We start from the raw sequence: 22,365 nt of genomic DNA, 5'->3' as shown, positions 1-22,365 counted from the left end.
TTGTATTTAAAAGTGGCAGGATACTCTCCCTGAGGATGTATTCTGAGACTCCCTCTTTCATAAATCATGCGTTTGCTTTGTAGTTGAAAATATTACTTGGACAAAAAACATAGAACTTTCTTTTTGTTTACTTTGGCTTTTCAAATTTAAAGAAAAAAAAAACTGCAATGAAGGAAGATGCTGTCTGTCTTATATTAAAAATATTGAGTCAAATTAAAAACCTTTTATCTCTCTGTTTTGTCTTATGCGATAAAGAGCAACAATTATTTGTCATGAGTCAATGCTTGGTGATTTACTTTTATACTGTTTACCACCTGTTCTCTTTTGTGATGGCTGCCTTCAAATTAATCCCCTGAAGGTGTTAAGCAGCAAAATACAGCAGCAAGTAATCTTGTTTTATTTGACTGTTTATATTCTAAAGCCCATCTTTCTTCTTAATATGCATAAATAAATTGACTTATCTTTTTTCCTTAATCACATTTTAACAAAGCGTGTTCCTTTTTTGCTGTGCTTGGAATGATGATTTTATGATTGTCTGTACAATCTAAATGCTGAGTATGAAGTGAGTCAAGCCTTGCATGCTGCAATACATTGCAGCTTTGATCATTGACTATTGAAGCTTTTTTGTGCTGCAGTAGCAATGCTAAAGGTGTGTCTACTTTAACGTCAGAGCACCTCACAACCTTTCATCTAATGTAATATTTTTTCAGTTGTATGATCAGAGATATGGTTGAATTATAGTTTCTAAATGTTTGATTGCATTGATGTCGCAGAGGTTAAGTTGTGTGTGTGTGCATGTGTGTGTACGACTGCAGCGCAGGCTGGGAGAATATCATTTTTCTTGTTTTACTGTCATTGTGTGTCTGGTGATGATGCATCATATAACCACCTTATTTTTAAAATGATGTGTACTCAGTAAGCACATCCGGGCAGGAAGCCCAGACCTAACTGTTCTATTAGGAACTGAATGAATCACCTGGGGACTACAGTATATCCACTCTGTTCAGTCATATTTTTTCTCTTTTAGTACTAAAATTGTCTGCAGACAGGTCTGATGATTTGTTTTGAAATAAAACAGAAAAGAAGTAGCAGTGCAGATTTCCAGCCCTTGTGTATGCAGCAGAATACCAAAGGTTGAGGTATGCTTGTACCATTTAGGTGACTTTTAAAGGTTGGATTGTATTTAGTAGTATCAGGGAAAAAAGGATGAATGCCTCCTGTATTTATTTCCATCTATCTGCCATTTAATGCCGACCAGCTTCCCTGTCTCTCCTGAAGAAAAAGCCACACAAAATGTCTCTAGGTTTTATTATGGGAAACTTTCACAAGGTACTGAGTTTAGGAGCTTAAGACCTCAAAAAAGACTTAATGTTTTTTGACAAGTTCTTTTTGGATATTTGTGAAACACTTGATAAATCTCTTCTGGAATACAGTTAGAAGTTTGCATGGAGATTTAAATGTAGAAGTTGAGCAAGTTTGTCTGTGGACACTTTGCCATCTAGTTGTTTCACAGATTTCCATTTTATGCTGTTGGCATATTGGCGTTCACCTTGTTTATCAAAACTCAGCTTTTCTGAGCCGCAGCACTGAACAGAAGACATTTTCTTTTTCAGCAATCTGGTGTTGAGCGATAGGTCCAGGAGCTGGAAGACTTCAGGCTTGATGCCTGTCCAGTGACAGCCTGCACTTACTGTTGCTGCAGGGTTGGGTTTAGCTTTTCTGTGAGGTTTTTGCTGTCATTTGTGTGTGGAAGAAAAGTTGAATTGTTTTAATTTTTCCTATCTAGTAGTGTTGCAAATGTTATTTACAGATGGTGTAAAAAAAATTCTACAATAGTCTAGGAATTTGAAGTAAAGATTTTCAGTTTTGTAACATTTCTGTTTACATACGATGTTTTTACCCTCCGTCTTTAATCTGCAAGATGTCTAATCTGGATATGTGTTTGAAAAAAAAAATAGGTCTTTCAAACTCTTTTCATAATCTTACTCCAAGCTTCATTTCTGTCAGTCTTAACCAATTGTCGTAAGCTTTTTATAGTTTCTTTTCAGTGTCTTACTTGTCAATTGAGTTATTTCCAAGACCAACTCGATAATTGCTTAGCAAATTTCAGAATCATATTTAATATCAAAGATACCAAATGCATTGAGAAGAGGTGGACAGTGAGGAGATCAGGGCTCAGAAGCATTTTTTGTGCTATTGCCAGGCAAACCTGGTGAGCAGGTGGAGCTGTTTTCCAAACTCATTAAGTCCCACTTGATGATAGATTTGCTGCTTAACTCACTGCACTGTCACTCCTTATGGTCAGTTTACTGGCCACTTTACCTAAATTTCTTTCCGGTTCTGGTTTTATATTGTGTACCATTTAGCCATTTTATGAGCAGTTTTCCTCTTTATTGCCATTAAAATAATTTAAGGTCGAGGATCTGTGGGTTTGAGCTGAGGTAACAGGCCGCATGACAAGCTACTCACTGCAGTGTTTTCCAAGAAGTAAGCTGCTATGACATAGTGGGAGAAACAAAGCCTCTGTGGTAATCATGGTTGCCACCGCAGGGCACCTGGAGTTTGGGTTTTCTAGGTGGATCAATATATCTGTCAAGTTCTCCTTGAATGGCACCTATTTTATGTGTGTTCAGTCACTGCTGCAGAGTGCAACGCTGAAGCCTCATGTCTCAGAAGTCTGCAGGAAATAAAAAGCTTCTTTTGGGCTTCATAAAGATTTGATTTTTGAGTGCTGTGGAACAATTAAAGTAATCATTTCATTCTCTTTTATCTTGCTTCAAAGAACTGGCAAAGACACACTGATATTGTTAATGTTAGATATGCAAAACAACTTTTACATCAGGTAATTTTCTCCAAGAAAAGAAACATTCCCCTTTATTCCATCAAGAGTTGTTAAACACCGCTTAAAGGCATTTTTCTGATTCCATGTTCTGTTATGTCAGCAATCAGATACAGTTCACTAGCTGTATCTGTCTATACAGCTGAAATTAAAGTGGTTATCTTACACTGAAGACGATATGTTTGAGCAAAACCCCGAAGGCTGCGTATGGAGCAAAACTGAAGATGAGGCTATTTTTTAATACTGATATGGTTTAGAGGGCAGTTAAGTTTTCAATTTCACTGAAAAATAATACAGATTCTTTTGATCAAATTGCAAAGCACACTGTAACCTGTGAACTGCAGAGTTTTCTTTATACACACCACTTCATAGGGTGTCATAGGAACATCAATTCTCTTAACATGAGGATTTGGCTTTGGTGTTTATGTCCATTTAGCTAAAAGCCTCACAGCATATGTGATCATACCTCAAAGATAAAGTTTTTTTTAATAAAAGCACTTTGAATGTCCTCAGGATCACAGATTTTATTAAAGCAGGGTCTTATGCACAGAGATGGAACCCTTTTTTATACGAGGTTTGAAATTGAAAATGTCTTGAAACAAACCTTAACCAGTCTCGTATTTCAACTGACTGCAATGAGACAATTACAGTTTTTGCCTTTAGAACCTACTTAAGTCTATGAGCTTCATAACTTTGATGTCACTTTTTATTCCGGCCCTGCTTATTAATCCGAAGAGGATCCCCACTAAGGTTTTCTTTATGACTATATTTGGACTTGGAATGCTGTGATTTGTTCCACACTTAACACTTCCCACCCAATAAGGAGGCTGGAAAGGCCTTGAGAGTGATCTACTATTTACCTTGAGACTTGGAAAATAATACACCTTTTAGTTTAAGTAGAGTTTGTCAGCAACATAGTGTACCTGAACGCTGTGTTTTGGTCAGAGTGTGTGTTTGCCACCGTAGAGCCCCAGGCCATCTGTTCAGCTCAGAAATAGTGAGGCGGCAAACCTCACTGAACTCAATTTGTCATGAACACATTTGGTGTTTTTTTTATTCCCATTGTTTGACCTGAAAATGCTTCAGTGTTGCTGCTGCAGAGCGTCTCTGTGGACATTAGAGACTCCGGGGATGTGTGTGTTTAATGGGAACCCGGATAGAAATGGAGTCTAGGGGACTGTGTGACAGGTGATGGACTTGCGCAGATATTAAAATTAGGTTTTTATTTTCCCTGGGGCTAATAGGTGGGTGGGTTAAAATCAGATGCAAGCTGATATCTTGCAAAGAAAGAATGAGTTAAAACATACATTTAGTATTGACAGAATACAAGGATAAATGTATGATGATGATAATTACACTTTTGCAGTAGAGCTGCACTATGTTAGGAAAGTAGGGCATTTAAATATTGTTGCTGGATTTTGCGGCATGTTATTAATTACAATTAACCCACCTTTTACTCAATAGGCTCTCTTTTCAGTCCTCACCACTCTCCCTAGGCTTTGAGTCACTGTGATCTACAGCAGTTGTGGACATAAAAGACAGTAAAAATGTATCCAAGAAGCAAAATAAGTTATCGGAAGCAAAGTTTTACTGCATGGAAGCTGAAATTTTTAAATGGTTGACAATATGGCTTTTAATCAGTCCTACTATGCAATTGCAGTATTTGGCATAATGAAATTGAGAGAAATAGTGTAATTTTATTAATTGTTTAGCTTCTTCTGAAGTAATGCAGCTTACTTAGCAGATTATTCTGTTTTTTTTTCTAATTTAACTCCTTACAAAGTGAAGCTGGAAAACATAAAACGGCTGACATACTGAGAGATAAACTTTAGGAGATGAACACATTTTTGTTCGCAGACTTAATCAGGGTGATGTCAAAACAACAGCTTATGCTTGGGTGGAAATGATGTAATTCTGCAATAAAACACTTACAGGGAGACCAGTAAGCATGTAAGGGGTTGGAATTAGCACTAAATAGTCACATAAATTAGCAAATAATTAAAACACAAAAACAAATCACAAACACATTGATTTAGAGATTCATATTCTATAAATGGTGTCTTGACTGTTGATTAAAAGACAGTAAACTTGGATTCCTAAACTTTCTTAAACAATGGTACATTTTAAGCCAGAAGCTGACTTGAGTTAAATTTACTTTCTGAGGTGGCATAGTAATGCAAAAGCTGGGTAACGTCTCAAACCGTAACATTACTTTATGTTCAGACTAATGAAAATGTTCTATAATATTTGGTGCCTCTGGTTTGTTGGATTATAGATACTAATTTAAACTTTGGCTTGTTAATTATCACTGTCTAAACTCTCTCCAAATAAAAGATGAGGCTCTTTTATATCTCAATAGAAAATATATATGTACATATTATATATCTTTTTTTCATATCGGTGCCATTTCCTTATGTTAATTAAAATAAGTTCAACCACAAAAACGCTGCATCTTGCCACAGGTACCTCATAAATTATTCACCCAGTGGAGATGTTATACTACTTTCCTGTGGCACTCTGGCCCAGCAAAAAAGTTTCATACATTATTTCAAGTTCTTGAAATCTTTATTTTTCTCCAAGCACGCATTCACATTCTTTTTTTTTTACTCCTGCCTATGGAGATAATCCCTTGCTGCTCGTTTTGGGTCTGGAAAATGTGTGCAATTACAAACACACCAAGAAAAACTCCAAGGTCAGAGTCTGCAGAGTCTCTACTCCAAAATAGAGCAATGCCTCTGTCTGGTGACCTGTTGAGTCTTAGACCCATTTTACCAGATGTTTGGGCTCAATAAATTTTATAGCTAAGTAAAGAGATCCTTCATATCTTACATGTCAAAATTCCATCCATTTTTGGACTTGAATTATCAGTGTTCACTCTTTCCTCAGCCTATTCTTAGTGTAAATAATCCAATTATTATAGGTGATAAATAAATGAATAATGGAATGAATCTCTGACAAATAGGTGGTTGAATAATGCAGAAACCATTCATTGATGATTGGATGGATTCTGGACAAAAATTTGGGTGGAAGGACTGATGATTGAATGATTGGATTTAACTTTTAAAAAAATCTGGAAAAATAAATATTTTTCCATTTTTTATTTTTTTTTATATATATTTACCTAACTTTTTAAGTTGTTGTAAGAACCATGGGAGTCTTCAGCATGGTCAGGTGATACCGAGATGATGTTTCACTCTTTGTTTCTGCAATAGTTTCACTTCACTCAACACTTAAGGACTTCACTTAATGACCATCCTTTTAGCTGGGAGAGGTTGGCATTGATGGATGAGCACAACTGAGGTACAGTGTAGACTAATTAGTGGCGATGATGATACTCTTGGCTCTTCCTAGCGCCATCACAGATGTTGGGCGTGGCCTGTCAGTCATTATTTGCTGACCTTGATGTTGGAAGGCTGGGACTCTGAAACCTCGTTGCTTCATTCTCTCCATCTCCTGGCTTTTAAATTTATGGACACAGTTTCTCATCGTTTGAGTGTCACTACAGTCCCTGCTGTGCCGTTACAATGGTCCATTACGGTCACCCATTGAAAAAACGTCCAGTTACACATCACACAACAGGGCTATCATGTACTGTCAGTGCTGATTCATTGAAGTGGACACTTTCCCCTTAATTCTCCTTTATTTCTCTCTGTCTCCTGGCGTACCTTCTATCTCTCCCTTCTCCTCCTCCTCCTCTTCAGCTTGAGCCAATCAGGCCACACCTCCATGGCAACCGTCAGCGAGGGTAAAACATCCACAGATGGTGTTGAGTAGAGCGAGCAGCAGGCTCACTACGAGATCAAGTGTGGGTGTGTGTATTTGTATGTGAGAGACGGCAATGGAGAGACCCACTGTGTTGTAAAGCCAACAGGGTAGTTTCTTGTTTTAGCAGGGGAAAAGTGTGAAGAGGAGGTGAGAGTTTTGGAGGAAAAGAAAACAGAGAATCTTCTTTTTATCTTCTGACGGGTAAAGAGCTGGAAAAGCAAACATTAATGACCTGACAAAATACTACATTGCTTCACGGTGTTGATCAGCCAGGCATAACGTGGAGCTGAACTCGGACACCTTTACACCCGAGCTCCCACCACCCGCTGCCCTCCACTCACTGATGAGCATCTCTCCAGCTGCAGGCGGACTCGGGGGGCCACACTGACACAGCCAGAAGTCTGGAGGATAGAAGTGGACACTTGCCCCTTTGTGGCAACTAGTTTTCCCTGGATAATTCCCTCCTTTTAACGTGACGGCTGAGTTCTGGTTTTGTGCTGGCCCCTTCAAACATCCTCCTTCCTCTAGGAGCAAAGATGAGCTGCAGGAAACGGTGCAAACGTGAGATCTTCAAATTCGCACAGTACCTGTTCAGACTTATCACAGGCACGCTCAACACCGGTAAGACTTTGTGTTGCCATTCTTTTTTTTAGATCTGCGGAGGTTTTGTCCAAGTTCATCAATCTTGAACGCGATTTCAAATGTGTGCAAAGCCTGCTTTGCAGGCACACACTGCAAAGCAGCAATTCTCAAAGCTTGTGAACTTTGAGGATTTCCAAAGTTGGATTTATGACTCAGGATGTATTGTGGAAGACTTCTAGATCTAGACATATCATGAAACATACTACACATCTCATTTACAGTAATCAGGGTTTTAGCATTTCAAGATATCCACAGACGTAAAAGTTTTCACTCTTTTGTAAATTGTTAATGTATTGTCATGTTAAAACTTAAGTACAAAATGAGAAAAAAGGTCATAAATAAGAATAAAACGTTTTCTCAATTATTGAAACTTGATCAAGTTAGACAATTAACATTAGAAAATAGGAATCAGAATAAATTTTTGCACCAGTGCAGAGCAGTGTTGTTGAATAATTTGATCCCCACCACAACTGTGACAGTATAGTTGACAACCTGCATGAGAAGATGAATATAACATAAGTACTAATGCTAATATAAAATGCCTGACAAAATCATGGTCCTTAATGACGCAAAGACTATAATTTTTAAATTTAAATATTTAAGGCCTCTACATCCTCAACAAAGTTTTTCAACAACTTTTCTCAGAAACCTGCTGTATTGAGTAAGTGTTATATATATATTTTCAGCCATTTCAATGGAAAATACAAAAGGCATAGACAAATTGTATCTCGTATAATAGTTAAACATCTTCAAAAACCTAATGAACCAGATATGCTCAGAAAAATTTGAGAAAACTAGTTAATGTTGAATCAGTCAACACCACAATCTAAAACTGCCGCCTGGATAAGAACATGCATAAGACGATTAATACAGAGAAAATTTCTGACATAATAGATGAGTCAACATATTTTTACTTTTATATATATATATAGTTCCACCTCTCAAAGTTAATTATTCTTTTAATTAAACCTTCAGATTCATTAGATATATTGCTAAACATATTTTACACACTTTCCATAAAATGGCATTCATAAGAAATGGCAGATTATTGGTTATATTAATTACAAGCCTTCCAGAAGCATAATGTATTAGACATGAAACACAAAACCCAAGAAAGCCAGTTTGGTTTATATTTAAATTATCCAAGGAATTTTCATCGCAAACCTGCAATGTCTTGTAAAATCAGATGTTTTTACCCAATTTTTCCTTCAGGCTATAAAACGTTAAAATAATTATGTATGTCATCTGAAGACAAGTCATTTTACAACCTTAAAGGCTTGATCCTTTTTACTTCTGTCTTGTGTAGGAAATGAACCTAACATGAGAAGGTTTTCTTTAGTTAAGCGGACAGCAGAAGAGGTTCCAGTTTTGTATTGTTTTCTTTACTTGGGGAAAAAAACAGTGTGATGGGTGTTGCATATGAATCCAGACTCCAGACTGAAAAATGACTCCAAAGTAATAAACACTAACTAAGTGGATGTAGAGGAAGATACAAAACCTTGGCTAATGCTGGAGTGCGTTTCTGCTGGGATGTAATCATTGTTTCTGTTTCACTGGATTTAAGGTAAAAGTTATTATCAGTGATTACCAGCCTGCCCCTTATTAGAAAGTGGCAGCGGATCAAGTTGGATAATTTATTCATCTGCTCTGGGTTAAGACATAATTGAACGCATCTGGTATGAAATAGGCAACTGATATAAACAATAATTTTAAGCTCATCTCTGAGGAGAAAGTTCCCAATCATAAAATGTATGTTGGTCTGATGGAGCAAACTATAAAGAGACATTGGGAGTTTTCTAATAAGACATGTAGTGAATCAACAGCTTTAAAAATAAGCCTTGGATTATGGAGGATTATAGGTAGATTGGTTTCAATAAAGATTAAGAGTCAACAGCTACTGAGCTACAGTTCTTATTAGTTATTGAACATTATACATTAAGTTTGCAGCAACCATTTATGCTTATACTGGACATGCAGAGAGGAATTATTTTGCTTCTTATTGTGGAACTGTGTATTTGTCAGAGGCTACATATGTGGCCTTTGTCTTGCCATTTAAATGTTTTTTTTATTTTTTATCCAAGTTGACCTTGGACAGTATTACAAAGATGTGATCAGTTTTGTGGCCAAATTTCCATCCTCTGGAATTGTATTTACTTTGACCTGTCACTTTTATCCAACTCATATTTTTCTCTAACAGGTGTAACTGAGGGTATTCAAAATATTTATTTCTAGTCATTCTGGTGTAGCCTTGTCCCTCCATATCACTGTGAAACATAGCATTTCTATTTAAAAATAGACAATATTGTTTTAAATTGACACTTTCTAAAGTTTGTTTAGGGTTAGCTTTATATTTGCACATTTAACATGGTTAGCATTATGAGATTAGTCTGTATTTATAGTCAATGTAGAGCAGGGGTGTCAAAGTCCAGTCCTCAATGACCGGTCTCCTGCAACTTTTAGATGTGCCTCTGATGCACCACAGCTGAATAGAATAATTAGGTCATTAGCAAGGCTCTGGAGAAGTGATCTACACAAAGAGGAGGTAATTAAGCCATTTCATTCCAGCGTTTTGTACCTGTGGCACATCTAAAAACTGCAGGAGACCAGCCCTTGAGGACTGGACTGTGACGCCTGTAATGTAGAGAATGAAGGTCCATCCCTTAATTTTCAGTCTGTCTATATATCATAACAAATTTTAAATCAGAACCACTTTGCTCTAAAATGTTCACCTTGCTATCTTCAGAAGTTGTCTAAAGATTGCATATCAATATTTTGTAACAGATTTTTCTCTTACCAAAAAGTCTGGAACATAGTGGCCAGAATCCAGTAACTCACCCGACTAGCTCTCTGTTGTATCGGTTTCAGTGAAACGCCCCAACATGCTTTCGTATAAAATAGATTTATTTTAAACGTTATTATTTTATAACTGTTTTTGTACTTCTTGTCATTTTTAAATGTTTTCCTGATATTGGCCATAGGTTAACTTATCACACATCAACATATTCTACACTGAAGAGTGTTTTTAACATAACCTGGTATAGGTCTTGTTGCATCTCTTTTCAATTGCATCATGTATATGAATTGTACCTGTCTGTAAAGATGTTTGAGAGTACATTTGTTGTAGTTTTAGCGCTAAATAAATTGAACCAAATTAAGATGTGGTTTTGCTTATCTTAAATACAGAGATTTAAAAGATTTTTATCTAAAGCTGCCTCCTCCATCAACACTGTTTTGATTGCAGAACTAATCTAAAGTCAGTCAGGTTTTTTGAGCTCAGCTGTGGCCTATTTTCTTAAGTCTACTTGACCTCAGAAATGGGGAGGAATAGCAGTTCCCACATAGGTTCCCACAAGTGGACAGTCTAACAAAATGAATACAAGGCCTCTAATCATATTAATGTAGCAAGACTCCAAATAAGTTTACTATATATTCCTCAAAGCTTGTTTTCATGGATATCAGCAGGTCATTTTGAGTCGTATCGAAAGTCCCAACAGATAAATAATTGTTGTGTTCTGCACTAATTTATATGGATCATTTCAAACTTCCTGTTGTAAAATGTGAAATTAGTTTGTCCTTCTTCTGTGTAATTCTATGTTCTCTTGGAAATTTCATTAGATATTAATTATTGATCCTGTAATATATGAGGCTGGACAACATTTCCCCTGGGACTAACGCTGTTCAAAGCATGAGTCAGAAAAATATACTTTCTTCTCGGGGATTGTATTTTTCTAAAACAATCAAATATACATCAAAGTTGATTGTGTCCTAAAGTACCAAACTTTAAAGGACTGTAGAATTTTATTTAAAATGATTTGGTGTGGATTAAAGCTGGATTTGACATAAAATGGATTTCTCTTCTATATCATAACTTTGAAACAAAGACCTGAATTCATAAGTGCTTGTGCTGCTCAGTTGCTTGTGGAAAACAAAGTAGAATTGGGACATTCATATTTAATAAAAATAACTGAGACACTTTTAAATATTTCTCATGAATCGGGCAGAAATGAGATTTTCACAACACGATAACCTGCAATAGAACTGATTTTTTTGGATATCGTATCACAGAATTTGCTTGGAAATTGTGAACAGAAATGCATCACAGGACCCATCTGCAGGAGGGCAGAGATACTCAAGTTATGTGCTTAACATGAACACACCACTGGTTGCTGAAAAAGAAAGCAAACACTGATATGAGTTCCCGCTGCAGAATCTGCTTATTGACTTATGAATTTACATCCATCCTAGGTTTTCTATGTGAAGAAAATAAAACTCCTACTAATCAAAAATTGTTTATTTTAAGGTTTTGTCATTGTGATCAGACAGTAAAGCAGGTTATGAGAGAGGGGAAAGACATACAGCAAATGTCAATGGGTTGGGACTCGAACCCGTGAAATGTCCTTCACAGACTGATACATTTGTATATGGGTTTACCTGTGTGCCATGCCTGTGGCCATAATTTTAATAATCTGATCTATTTTGCTGCATATTTACATTTTACCTAAACAGTTTTTATAAATGTTGAATCTCTCTTACTTAGATTCAGTTTATATAGCACCAAATTAAAACTAATTTTATTTCAGTAGACTTTACAAGATAACTGGTTCCAATTAATATCCAAACATAAGATCAATATTTTATTTAAGTTGTGGTGTTACAGTAGACTGGATGCCCCATACCAACAGGTTTGTTTGTGAACATTCAGGACTAATGTGGCGCCATTTAGTCACTTCTGACTCATAAAAATTATTTACTGTAAATAAGAATATTTACAGTAAATAAATATTCTGTAAATATAAGAATATTTACTGAAATAAATAAATAAGAATAAATATTTATTCTTATTTATTTACTGTAAATAAGAATATTTACAGTAAATAAAGGTCTCTATTTACTGGACTAACAAACGGTTGCCATTTGGTTTTTAGGGCAACCAAAAATTATAATGAATCTTACTTTAATACTATACTGTAGTCAAATTCAAGTACATAGAGTCCAATATGATTCTCGCTGCAAAGATGCTTTAGAATAACATTTTTGTGGGGAAATGTTCAAACCAGCACCTCTCATTTAGTTTATGGTCTCCTACAGGGTAGTTTAATTTATCTGTAAAACATCGTTTTTTGACCCATTCTAAGTTGCAGATTAATATAAATGGAGTTTGATCAGAGTGAAGCAGGAATGGTTGTATCTGGGTGACCAATGGACAAGAATAGATAAAGTCAGTTACCAGACTGGACCCGGGGTTAATTAGTGTTCACTGTTGTAGAACATCCCTATTATTTTCATTGATCAATTAGTGTTCAAAGCCAGTAGACACACATTCATGACCAGATTTGTGGTCATTTGTGCCACCATGTCTCCTCCTTGTACTTAAACACATGTGAACAACATGTGTATTAAATGTTTGCTCCTGTCAGTTATTCTTGTGTGCACAGTCATCATCCTGGGGTTGATGTAAAATCAATAGGAATAATTTATCAAATATCTTCACTGAGCACAGGAAATCACTTAATGATGAAAACAGATTTACAAAAAAGCCAATTAATAAAGTCTACATTAGGCCATCATTGGTATTCATCCCACTGCTGCAGCACAAGCAGACCTTGAAGTTTTTGAATGTTGAGGAGTGGGGAAACAAATTACAGATGCGCATGTTTCCAGGTTATAAATCCAAACAGCAGTGTCAGCACATTTTCAACCCTTTTGAAAAGCAGAAAGTTATTGGCTGCACACACCAAGATCTTCATCTCCTCCAACATCTGCAACATGGCCACTGTGACATATGAGCAGTTAGGGCTGCTGCCATCCATCAAGATCATGTCAATCTCCTAAAGCTCGACTATCTTAAAACCCTTTTCTGCGTTAGTTTGTGATTCAATCGATACCTTTAAACATTTTTTCACTACTAAGTATGTCATTTACTCTAGGTTAAAAGGATTCTTTCCTTTAAATTTTTCACCACCTCTTTACACTTTGTTTCCTCCCCCAGGAGCCTAGCTGTCAAACGCCTAAACATCTGCAATGCATCATTCTTCTCCTCTCATCAGGACCAGCATACATACTTGTGCAGGCAAAATATTTTAGATAACAGGACTTCCCCTCCTAAATGTATCCCATTACTCGTTTTAAAATAAAAACTAGTGAAGGTTTGTTGTTGCTGCACAGACTAAGCTTTGCTAAACCTTTAAAGCCTGCATTGATCCTGTTTCGTTCAACTTGTCTTTGTTTGGTGTTCACTGCAGCTGAATAATTTGTTGGCTGTATTCTTCATAATTGAACGATGTTGGACTAGCACAATGTTTAGCTTTCAAATGCCTGCATATTGGGTGCAGTGGCCCATGGTAAATCCTAAGCAACTTTTTCACAATGCTTTTTTTCTCAAGATGCTTTATTGCCAAGTTAGCTCAATTGGATTTTGTTTCCACATACTGCTTCTTGTTTTTCTAAAATCTATTTGTCCGTGATTTAATTGACAGCTCAGCTGCTTGATGTTCCTTATGTGCAAAGACAGAGCTTGAAGTATCTTCATAAATAATTTCCTAAGAGAAAAGAGGTTGTACATCAGCAGCTTATAAATTAAAGTGTAAAAAAAAGTGTCTATGGATTATCTTTACCCTCTTGTCCATGCAGGTTTGCAGAGGGGTTGTGGGCTTAGAAACAACAATTAACCTAATAGTCATGTTTTTAGACTGTTGTAGGAAGCAAGGGTACCTAGAGAGAGTCAGTCAATGGGCAGGGATAACATTCAAATTTCTTGCAGAGGGCCTGAAAAATTTCAGGCTTTCTGAAAACTCAAGAATTGGCCAAGAGTTCAATTCATGACCACTTTGCTTCAAGGCAACAGTGCTGTCCAACTTCATCACCTTGAGGTCTATAGGCTGAATTTGAAACATAAAAACATTGGTGCAAGTGCTACTGTGCTTCTGTAAGCACTGATATAATCACTTGGTTTATGAGCTCAGATAAAAATGCCCTTAGAAGGAGGGTTCTATGCTCCTTCACATTAAAAGGAGTCTTCTAAGATTGTTTGGGCAGGTGCTCAAGATTCCTCCAGGACAATTTCCTTTGGAGGTTTCCTGAGCACGCTCCAGAGGGAAGGAGACCCTGGAACAGTCCACTCCGCTGGGCAGGAGCTCGGCTGGGAACTGAAGCTCCAAGGCTGTGACTAGGCGGTGCGTTGTATGAGCAGGTGCCAAGGCATCTCCGAATGGCTGCTAAAGGTAACAAGAGAAACCTCAAGCTTTAATTTTCACCTCTAAAATTGGGTTTTCAATTCTGTTTCTTGTTCAATTACAAATATAAGTTTTTAAATGTTTTAATCCAGGTACACCAAGAAGTAACTTGCCAAAGAAACATGGCTTTCTACTTTAACTTCTATTAGCTTCTTACATGTGGGGTTATCCTCAGTAACAGTCCACAGCAGGAAGTTTTCTCATATCCTTGACGGTTTGTGTTCAAAGACTTTGAAAAATATTGTCAAAAGGCCAACTATGTTTTCAATTGTGTTTGGTAAATCTTAGAAACTGAACTTTGTCAAATTAAGAAATTGTGAAATAAATCAGTCTCTTGTGAGAAAGTAGACTTGTGCTTTTGGTGCCATGACATGTTAAGTTACTCATCCAGTATACCGCCATATAAAAAAAAGCATTCACTTACTCCTCAGCCAGCACTTGTGAGCGTCTGTGTGCACAAACCTCTGCACAATGACGCTTGAGCCCGTCTTTGTTTCCCTCTCTTTGGTTTCCTGATAGCTATTAGCAGTTCATGTTCCACCTGTCCCATGAGGACAGCCTGTTCAAAGCCCACAATCCCCAGCCAAACACTGAATATTTGATACCTGGAGGCAGTAAGGTTGGCAATCAAGTCTGCCAACAATACCTTCTTTCTGGACACTATGAACAGTGCGGTTTTATGCTGCACACAGCATTTATGGCCAGTGGTTTATAGGTAGATTGTTCTTTGGTACAGAGTATGAGAATATTGATTCATTCAGTCAGCAGTAAGACATTGTACTCAGTGATTTAATTTGAGCCGTTCTTCAAAATCAATATACATAAATTATTTCATAGAACCTTAAGACCTTTGATTAAAATGACTTTAAAATAAAAATCGCTTTTAATGCTGTGTAATAAACCAGTGCATCTCTGTGTGATACCTGAACGTTTTTCTTTTCTTGCTTCGATAAGCAAAACTGCACCAGATGGTAATCTGTGTTGTGTAACATTTCCTTTCTAGTTCAGTGTACCAAGATCAGATCTGCCTCACTTCCCTTAATATACCCCAATCTGAGTACCGGAAGTTAAATGTTTGTGCTCCTGCTGGTGCACATACAGTTAACTTGGAATGCAATATGTTTTAAGTAAACCCCTGACTCTGAAACTATCCCCAAATAAATCAAATATAGTGCCTTGCAAAAGTAGCATCTTTGCATTCTGTCATTGTGCAACCACAACCTTTAGAGTATTTTTTTATGTGAATCTATTAGAACACGCTTGGAAAGCTTGGCTTGAATTTATTTTTATTTATTAATTTTTTTCCCCACCTTTTCCCTCAGGCATCCCTCTGGATTATTATCCCTGAATAAAAATCTATTGCAACCAGTCCCATTGAGAAGTCACCTAATTGGTAATTAGAGACAAAGAAAGAAATGAGAAAAATATTCCAAATTTTGAACATCTGCTAGAGAACTTGTCAGTCTGTTTGCAAAATGGAAAAAAGGACAAGTATCGGTGTCAACGGGAAACAGCATTGTTTTAGTGTCTCCCCTTAACCTTTCACATTGACTCCCTTTTCCAGCTTGACCGCCTTTGTCAGCTGCAGAATGACGACTGTGACATGTGTAACTGTATCGGCCTCTTCACAGGTTCGCTCGCCGTCTCTGTTTCAGCCTCCCTGGTTTCTGCTTCCAAACCAGAGCTGCACAGATTCTTTAGCTCTCCTCCACTCGGCTGCATCTCAGATTTTATTGAAACTTGCAGCTGATTTAGCTTAGAAACCAAACTTCCGCACGGTGGTTGCTTTGTCTGAACCACTGGTTGTTATGCTGGCTTAAATAGATTTGTTCTTGTGCTGTATCAAACAGTAATAGAAGAAAAGCCATGATCATCTATTTAATTGTCCATCTAACACCGTTTTCTCTGCCGCAGTCAAATTCTTCTATTGCAGACGTTTGCGTCCTTCAGCAGTCCTCTAATTATAATCCTTATTAATTACCAGAAGCAATTAGCTAATGATTAACTTGTCACTTAAGTGTCACCATCAAAATTGAAAAGGGTGATTACAGTTTTACACGTCAATGGACTCCTCTCAGGAAATTTGTATACAGTACAATCTCATACATTAACACAGCAGTTGCTGAAATGAATGCCCTTTTCTCTGTTCTCCAAATCTGCCATCTTGTTTTGGTTTGGCTGGATTTTTCTCACTTTTTTTTTATTTGTTTTTTTTTTTTTTGTTTTGCTTTTTTCTCATGGTTGTGCTCTGAGCCTACTGTGCTGTCAAACTGATCTTATTGAAATGAATGAGGGGGCTGTGGCTGCACAGGTACTGAGACATAGGAGTCGTGTTTGTTTGCACTTGTATCTATTGGCTATATGTCACCGCCGCAGCTTCCAGCGATCCTTGAGATACCATTGGTGACATTTCTGCACTTTTGCCTGTATTTGCATTCATCCCCAGCCTGTGTGCTTGTCGCTCTCTCTCTTCTTTTTTTTTCACTGTCCATTTGATTCATTCCTGGCCGGGGCACATAATCAGTTTTCCCATTTGCTCTAATGTTTGTAAACGAGAGTCCTTTCAAGTAGAAGGAATGGCGGGGTTATTTTTAGTCGGGTGTTCGTCTGTTGAGATGTGAGCTCTGGTGTTCAAAGAAATCACTCTTGACTGATTTCAGGATAAAATTTGAGGTTTTAACCATTAACCAACCTTGTTTACATACATTTACTTGAATACTTGAATCAATACATATTGCACCTTTTATTAATTCATTCATTAATCAGTACGCCAAGTCTGTGGTCTGTTTAAAGTTGCATTTAAGAAAACGTCAACTATGTCACATCACTGTGCTAGCCAGTAATTTTCTTCCATTTCCTAGTTGTTGTCTTTCTTATCTCTTTGACTTGAGTGATGCTCAAAAGAGTATAAAGCATAGCTCCTACTGGTCAGTTTAGATCTGTAGACTAAGTGGGAGAAGTTACACTACTCTGCCAGCAGAGACCAAAGAAAGTAGTATAGAATGATGTTAAAACAAAAGCAGTTTTAAATATGTCAAGTTTTCTTTGGACTCGGCCCTCTAACAAGAGTTAATAATTGGGTTTCACTTTTGGCTCAATCTTCTGGTCAGTGATCAATACTTTGGGGGTATACAAAAACTACTAAAGTCTGAAACTCCTTAAAGTCTGAACATTTCCTGATTAGGAATACAATACATTCTAAAATGAAGAGTATCTCCTAGAAAGGATATAAAATAAAAAAATTGGGGTGGTTTATAACTTTTGCAGCTCTACATGTAATACGAGACGTAGTTCCTTATTTGCTAGACTGAGATGAGTTGCATGGATATTTGTGTTGAAGGCTGTGATTATACCAATCACAACCAACACCAATCAGCTAGATCACAAGCTCCTGTTGTAATGACTTGTGTTAAAGAAAGACAGAGGACTGAAATATGGCCTTAAATTAACTAAAAAATGTAAATAAAACTGTGGATTGCTTCTTAGTTTATTATTGCAGTTTGCATTCTCATTCTTAGTCCTCAGTACTGTTCCCGTTCTCATTCAATCATTTTCCGGTCTCTGTGTGCTCAGTGTACCTTACTGTCGATCGTATTTCCATGAGAACATCCTTTTTTACCACGAGCTTTTAGTTGTTGTAAATATTCAGCAAGTTTCACCAGTTTATATTAATTTAGTCATGCGTAGCTGCTGCACATTCTTGGCAGTTTTAATAAAGTTCAGAAACACGATAAGAAATATTTGTTGAAAATAATATTGAACATCAAATGTTTTATTGAAACACTTGTATAGTCCAACAAGAACTCCTGCTCCTGTATTTTTCTTTCTTCTTCTTCTTTCATATTTTATTGTTCTCAGGCACTGTTTGGATCCGTGGATGAAAATAACTCCTCTGAAAATGGTTTCCATGTCCACGGTGATTGGTTGCAGATTGAAAATTTCTAAAAGATCAATCTTCCTTAAAAGAAAAGGAGGGGGTTTATGAAAAAATGTCAAACGGTTGGAAAAACATCTGGAATGAAGAGATGGACAAGAGGTGGATATAAATGACAGGCTGTTGTTTCCTCATATGAGACATTTTGACATTTAAGTTATGCTGCAGTGTTGCTTTGACACAATGACTGAAGCTGTAGCCAGGAAATTATGTTTAAGGCCAAGACTTTACAAGAATCTGCAAAATGCAGGTTAAGGATCCCTTACATAGGTATTAATACCCTTTGAAATATATTATGTTTAGTAATATTTGCAATCTTCAATGAAATTTACTGGGGTTTCAGTTGACAAACCAGCACAAAGTAGTCCATATTTTAAGTGCAAGGAAAATCCTAAATGTTTCTCAAAGCTTTACAAATAAGTCGGCACATTTTTTTTTTTTTTTTTAGTAAGCCCTCCTCAGTTAGCACTAAAACCACATTTTGTTGCAATTACAGCTTTATTGTTTCTGGTTATGTCTCTACCAGCCTGGCAAATATGAACAGTTTTTTGTCCATTCTTCTCTGTGAAAAAAAAAAAAAAAAAGTCATGTTGTGATGGACACCAGATGTGAACATTTAACACTTGACTCAGCTTTGATCAAAACCATTTCACTGTAGCTATCACTGTATGTTTATGTGTCCTGCTGGAAGGTAAATCTCAACCACAATCTTGAGTCGTCTGCAGTTTCACAACTTTTCCTGGACTTCTCTGTATTTACCTCCATCCATCTTTGCATCAACTCTGCCAGCTTTCCTCTGTGCTATGAAACAGCATCCTCACAGCATGATGCTTCCACCACCTTCTTTCACCATGGGGATAGGGTGTTCAGTGTAGATTCTGCCATCTTATCTGTTGATCTCTGCAGTTTCTCCAGAGTTACTGTGGGCCTCTTGGCTGCTTCTCTAATGAATGCCTATACATCCAGAAGCAAGGTGAATGTGTTTGTAGGTTTTGGAGCTGTGCTATGCTTGTTAAACTTTATGATGATGGCTTGGATGATGGCACTTTGTTTTATGTTGAAAGCTTGAGATACTGAATTAAAATCTAACCCTGCCTTAAACTTCTCCACAACTTGATCTATGACATGTGACGTGTCTGCTGTGATCCTTGCTCTTCATGATGCTATTTTTTAATGCATTTAACATTCTGTAACCAACCTCGGAGGCCTTCACAGAACAGTTGGAGTAATACTGAGATCAAATTAGACACAAAATGAAATTGGGCGTCTTCTGAGCACAATTTCATGCTCCAAATCTTATTTTGGAGGGATAGGGGTGAAAGCAGCTGAACCCATAGCTGTGATACAGTTTTGATTTGCAGGCTGGTCGCAGACAGAGCATGTGTGCTCCTTCCTGTGCCAGTTGTGTTAAGATCTAATGTAATCTCAGATTTTGAATGTGTGCATAGATTTTCCTGTCACGCCTCGCCTTGTGTTTTAGTTTAGGTGTGACTCTGCTCTCGGTAATTAAATGATTCTCTTGATTGTAATTGCATTTGAGTAACCACAGCTGCTCTGGAGGTCAAACAGAGAAAATAAACTCCCTATGTAACTGCTTGATTGTGCTATCTCTCCAAGAGAGGGTGTAAAAAATAAATTGTGTGAACAGAATATTTCTTCCTATCCTCTCTCGGCTGATCCGTGATCTCCACATATTAAGCTTTAAGTCAAGGACACTAAAACCCTGTAGGCTTATATTTTCAGGAGTATGTTTCTGCACATCATCTCCTCACACCTTTGCTATAAACCAGTGTAATCTCCCGCGCTCTCCTGCAGAGGTTGTCCTGAATGGATATGTGGGAAATAAAGCCCCGTTTCCATTTCTCCACACGTCGACCCTTGGACTCATCTCTTACATGGCTGGCTCTATGCATCACACCAGGGAGGTAAAAGCTGAGGGAATCATCTGTGGCCAGTGTTGAAGCCTAGTACAGAAGCACAAACTCCTTAATTGAAACAATTCAAATGAACTAATTTCTCATCCTATTCATCCTCCACACCCCCACAAAGAACCTCAACATCTTACATTTGGCAATTTCCAGTTCTACTTCCTGTCTTTTCCACGCCTTCCATCTTTCCTCTATCGAGTAACAATAGTGATGGTGTTTGTTTTTAACCCGGGACTCATCCAGTGTAGTATGGTGTTTATTTTGTAATTTGCATATTTGTTTTGTCTTAAGTTTTACGTCTGGTGCCCTTCCTAACGCTAATGTCCAGATTTGAACGCCTTATGGTTGCATTGCTTACATTTGCTGTGTCTAAAAATCTGCCTTATTGTTTCTATATATTTAAATTTTCATGATTTGTATTTCTGTATATCTGTCTTATACTGTGCTGCTCTAACTGTTCCATCAAAGAGACAATGCCATTGCATTCAACTTCAGCTTGACATTTACTATTTGATCCTCCAAATGCTGTACAAAGCTGTAGATCAATCCATTTACTCTTAAATTCAGAATGTGCAAAGCTTTTTGCTTGTTTTGCTTCTTTGCTCGATCTTGCTGGCGTCACAGGATGCCAAGCTGTTCCCTAGGGGTATGACGGTGGAAAATCATTTTAAAACAGATTGAAGCTGTTAATGTAACGACAAGGACTGGATATGATGCATCATGCTCTGAGCAGCAGCAGCAGCAGTGCATCCACCATGGAAGCAAGGTATCATTTGAAGTTTTATCTACGCTGTGTTTTTTATGCACCGTTGCAACCATCACAGATTCAATTTAAATGCAAAGCAATGGAGGAGGAGGTTTTTTATTTGTCATTTACAGTAGGTCTGCTTCAGCAATCCTCCAAGCTTTGGCCCATATAGAAAATGTCCATCTGCTTTTATACCATACCACAGATCACACTGACCAGTCAATTGCCCCTGACTGGCTGCTCAATATATTAGACCTCGACCTAATAAGGATGGATCACCCTTTTGGTCTTCTTCTTCCTTTCAGGTGTCTCAGCCTATTTTTCCGTCTGACATATTCTGTGATTAAATAGTGCCTCCAAAGGAAATCCATGGCTTTCACTCGATCTTTTATTCTTTCTCACCTCTCTTTGCATGCGGGATTGGCACAGATCTGCACTAAATAGATCTGGGATGGATGAATATGATAACATTGATTTGGATGACTTAGAAAAACAAATTCCTAAATGTCCCAAAATGTCCCAGAGTTGAATAATCTTCTGAAATAGCAAAGGCCCACTGTGTCCTCGGAAATCCTGAACATTTCTTGAACACCTTTGATTCATAAGGTTCATCAGGGCCCCCACTGTGTCCTCACCATCATTTTCATTAAATAAAAGACGAATGTTTTCTGTCTGACGAACACCTGCAGCAAGAAGTCAGCAAGTCTTCTTTCATTGAATATTGCTGTTGACTCGAAATGTCACATCAGATTAGACCACAGTCTTTCAGGTCAGGTCAGGTCAGTGTGAAGGTGGTGTGAAATTTTGTGATGAGATCGTTGACAAAAACTAAACAGTGCGATGTGTCAAAGGCCACCTAGACCAAAACACGTCTGCTTCAATTTGGGAGTTGTTCAATCACTTTTTAGTAAAGCAGTAAAATGCAGTTTTGTAGAACTAACCTTATAGAGGGAATTAAAAATACTAAGGTATTTTCAACCTGCTTGTAATACACAACAGCGTAAATGAACATATATTATAAAAACAGAAATTCAAACTTCTACACCTCTGGCACCATTCAGGTCAGTCGATGATGCATTTTGTTTAGATATAGCTTTATTTTAAGGTCTAAAATGATTTAAATTTCTTCCCCATGTCTCTTAACCTCATTTTACCTAATTATTTCTCTGTTTGATTTGAATCCTCTCATTTCTGTTAAATGATTGTTAAACTTTTTTTTTTTTGCCATGTAAAACAAAGAAAATGTTGGCACAAATGTAGGTCCTAAAATTGTGTTT

The 22,365-nt window shown here is 37.2% G+C and overlaps 1 protein-coding gene across 5 annotated transcripts in view; it reads left to right on the top strand.

The window, feature by feature from the left end:
- The window catches only part of kcnip4a (potassium voltage-gated channel interacting protein 4a), a 138,206-nt gene that overhangs the window by 33,021 nt on the left and 82,820 nt on the right, over positions 1-22,365 (top strand). Inside the window, exon 1 of one of the 5 annotated variants that reach the window (XM_044096781.1) lies at positions 6,608-7,225. The exons of the other annotated variants lie outside the window; for them this stretch is intronic. Within the exon in view, the coding sequence (XP_043952716.1) occupies positions 7,141-7,225 (85 nt within the window). The 5' untranslated portion in view covers positions 6,608-7,140. Of the gene's footprint in view, positions 1-6,607; positions 7,226-22,365 lie in introns of those variants that run through there. 5 annotated transcript variants of the gene reach the window in all.

Source organism: Gambusia affinis, linkage group LG18, assembly GCF_019740435.1.
Source record: "Gambusia affinis linkage group LG18, SWU_Gaff_1.0, whole genome shotgun sequence".
In the NCBI taxonomy this organism is placed as follows: Eukaryota; Metazoa; Chordata; class Actinopteri; order Cyprinodontiformes; family Poeciliidae; genus Gambusia; species Gambusia affinis.
The sequence above is the reverse complement of the archived record's forward strand: the minus strand, read 5'-3'. Positions and strand labels throughout refer to the sequence as shown.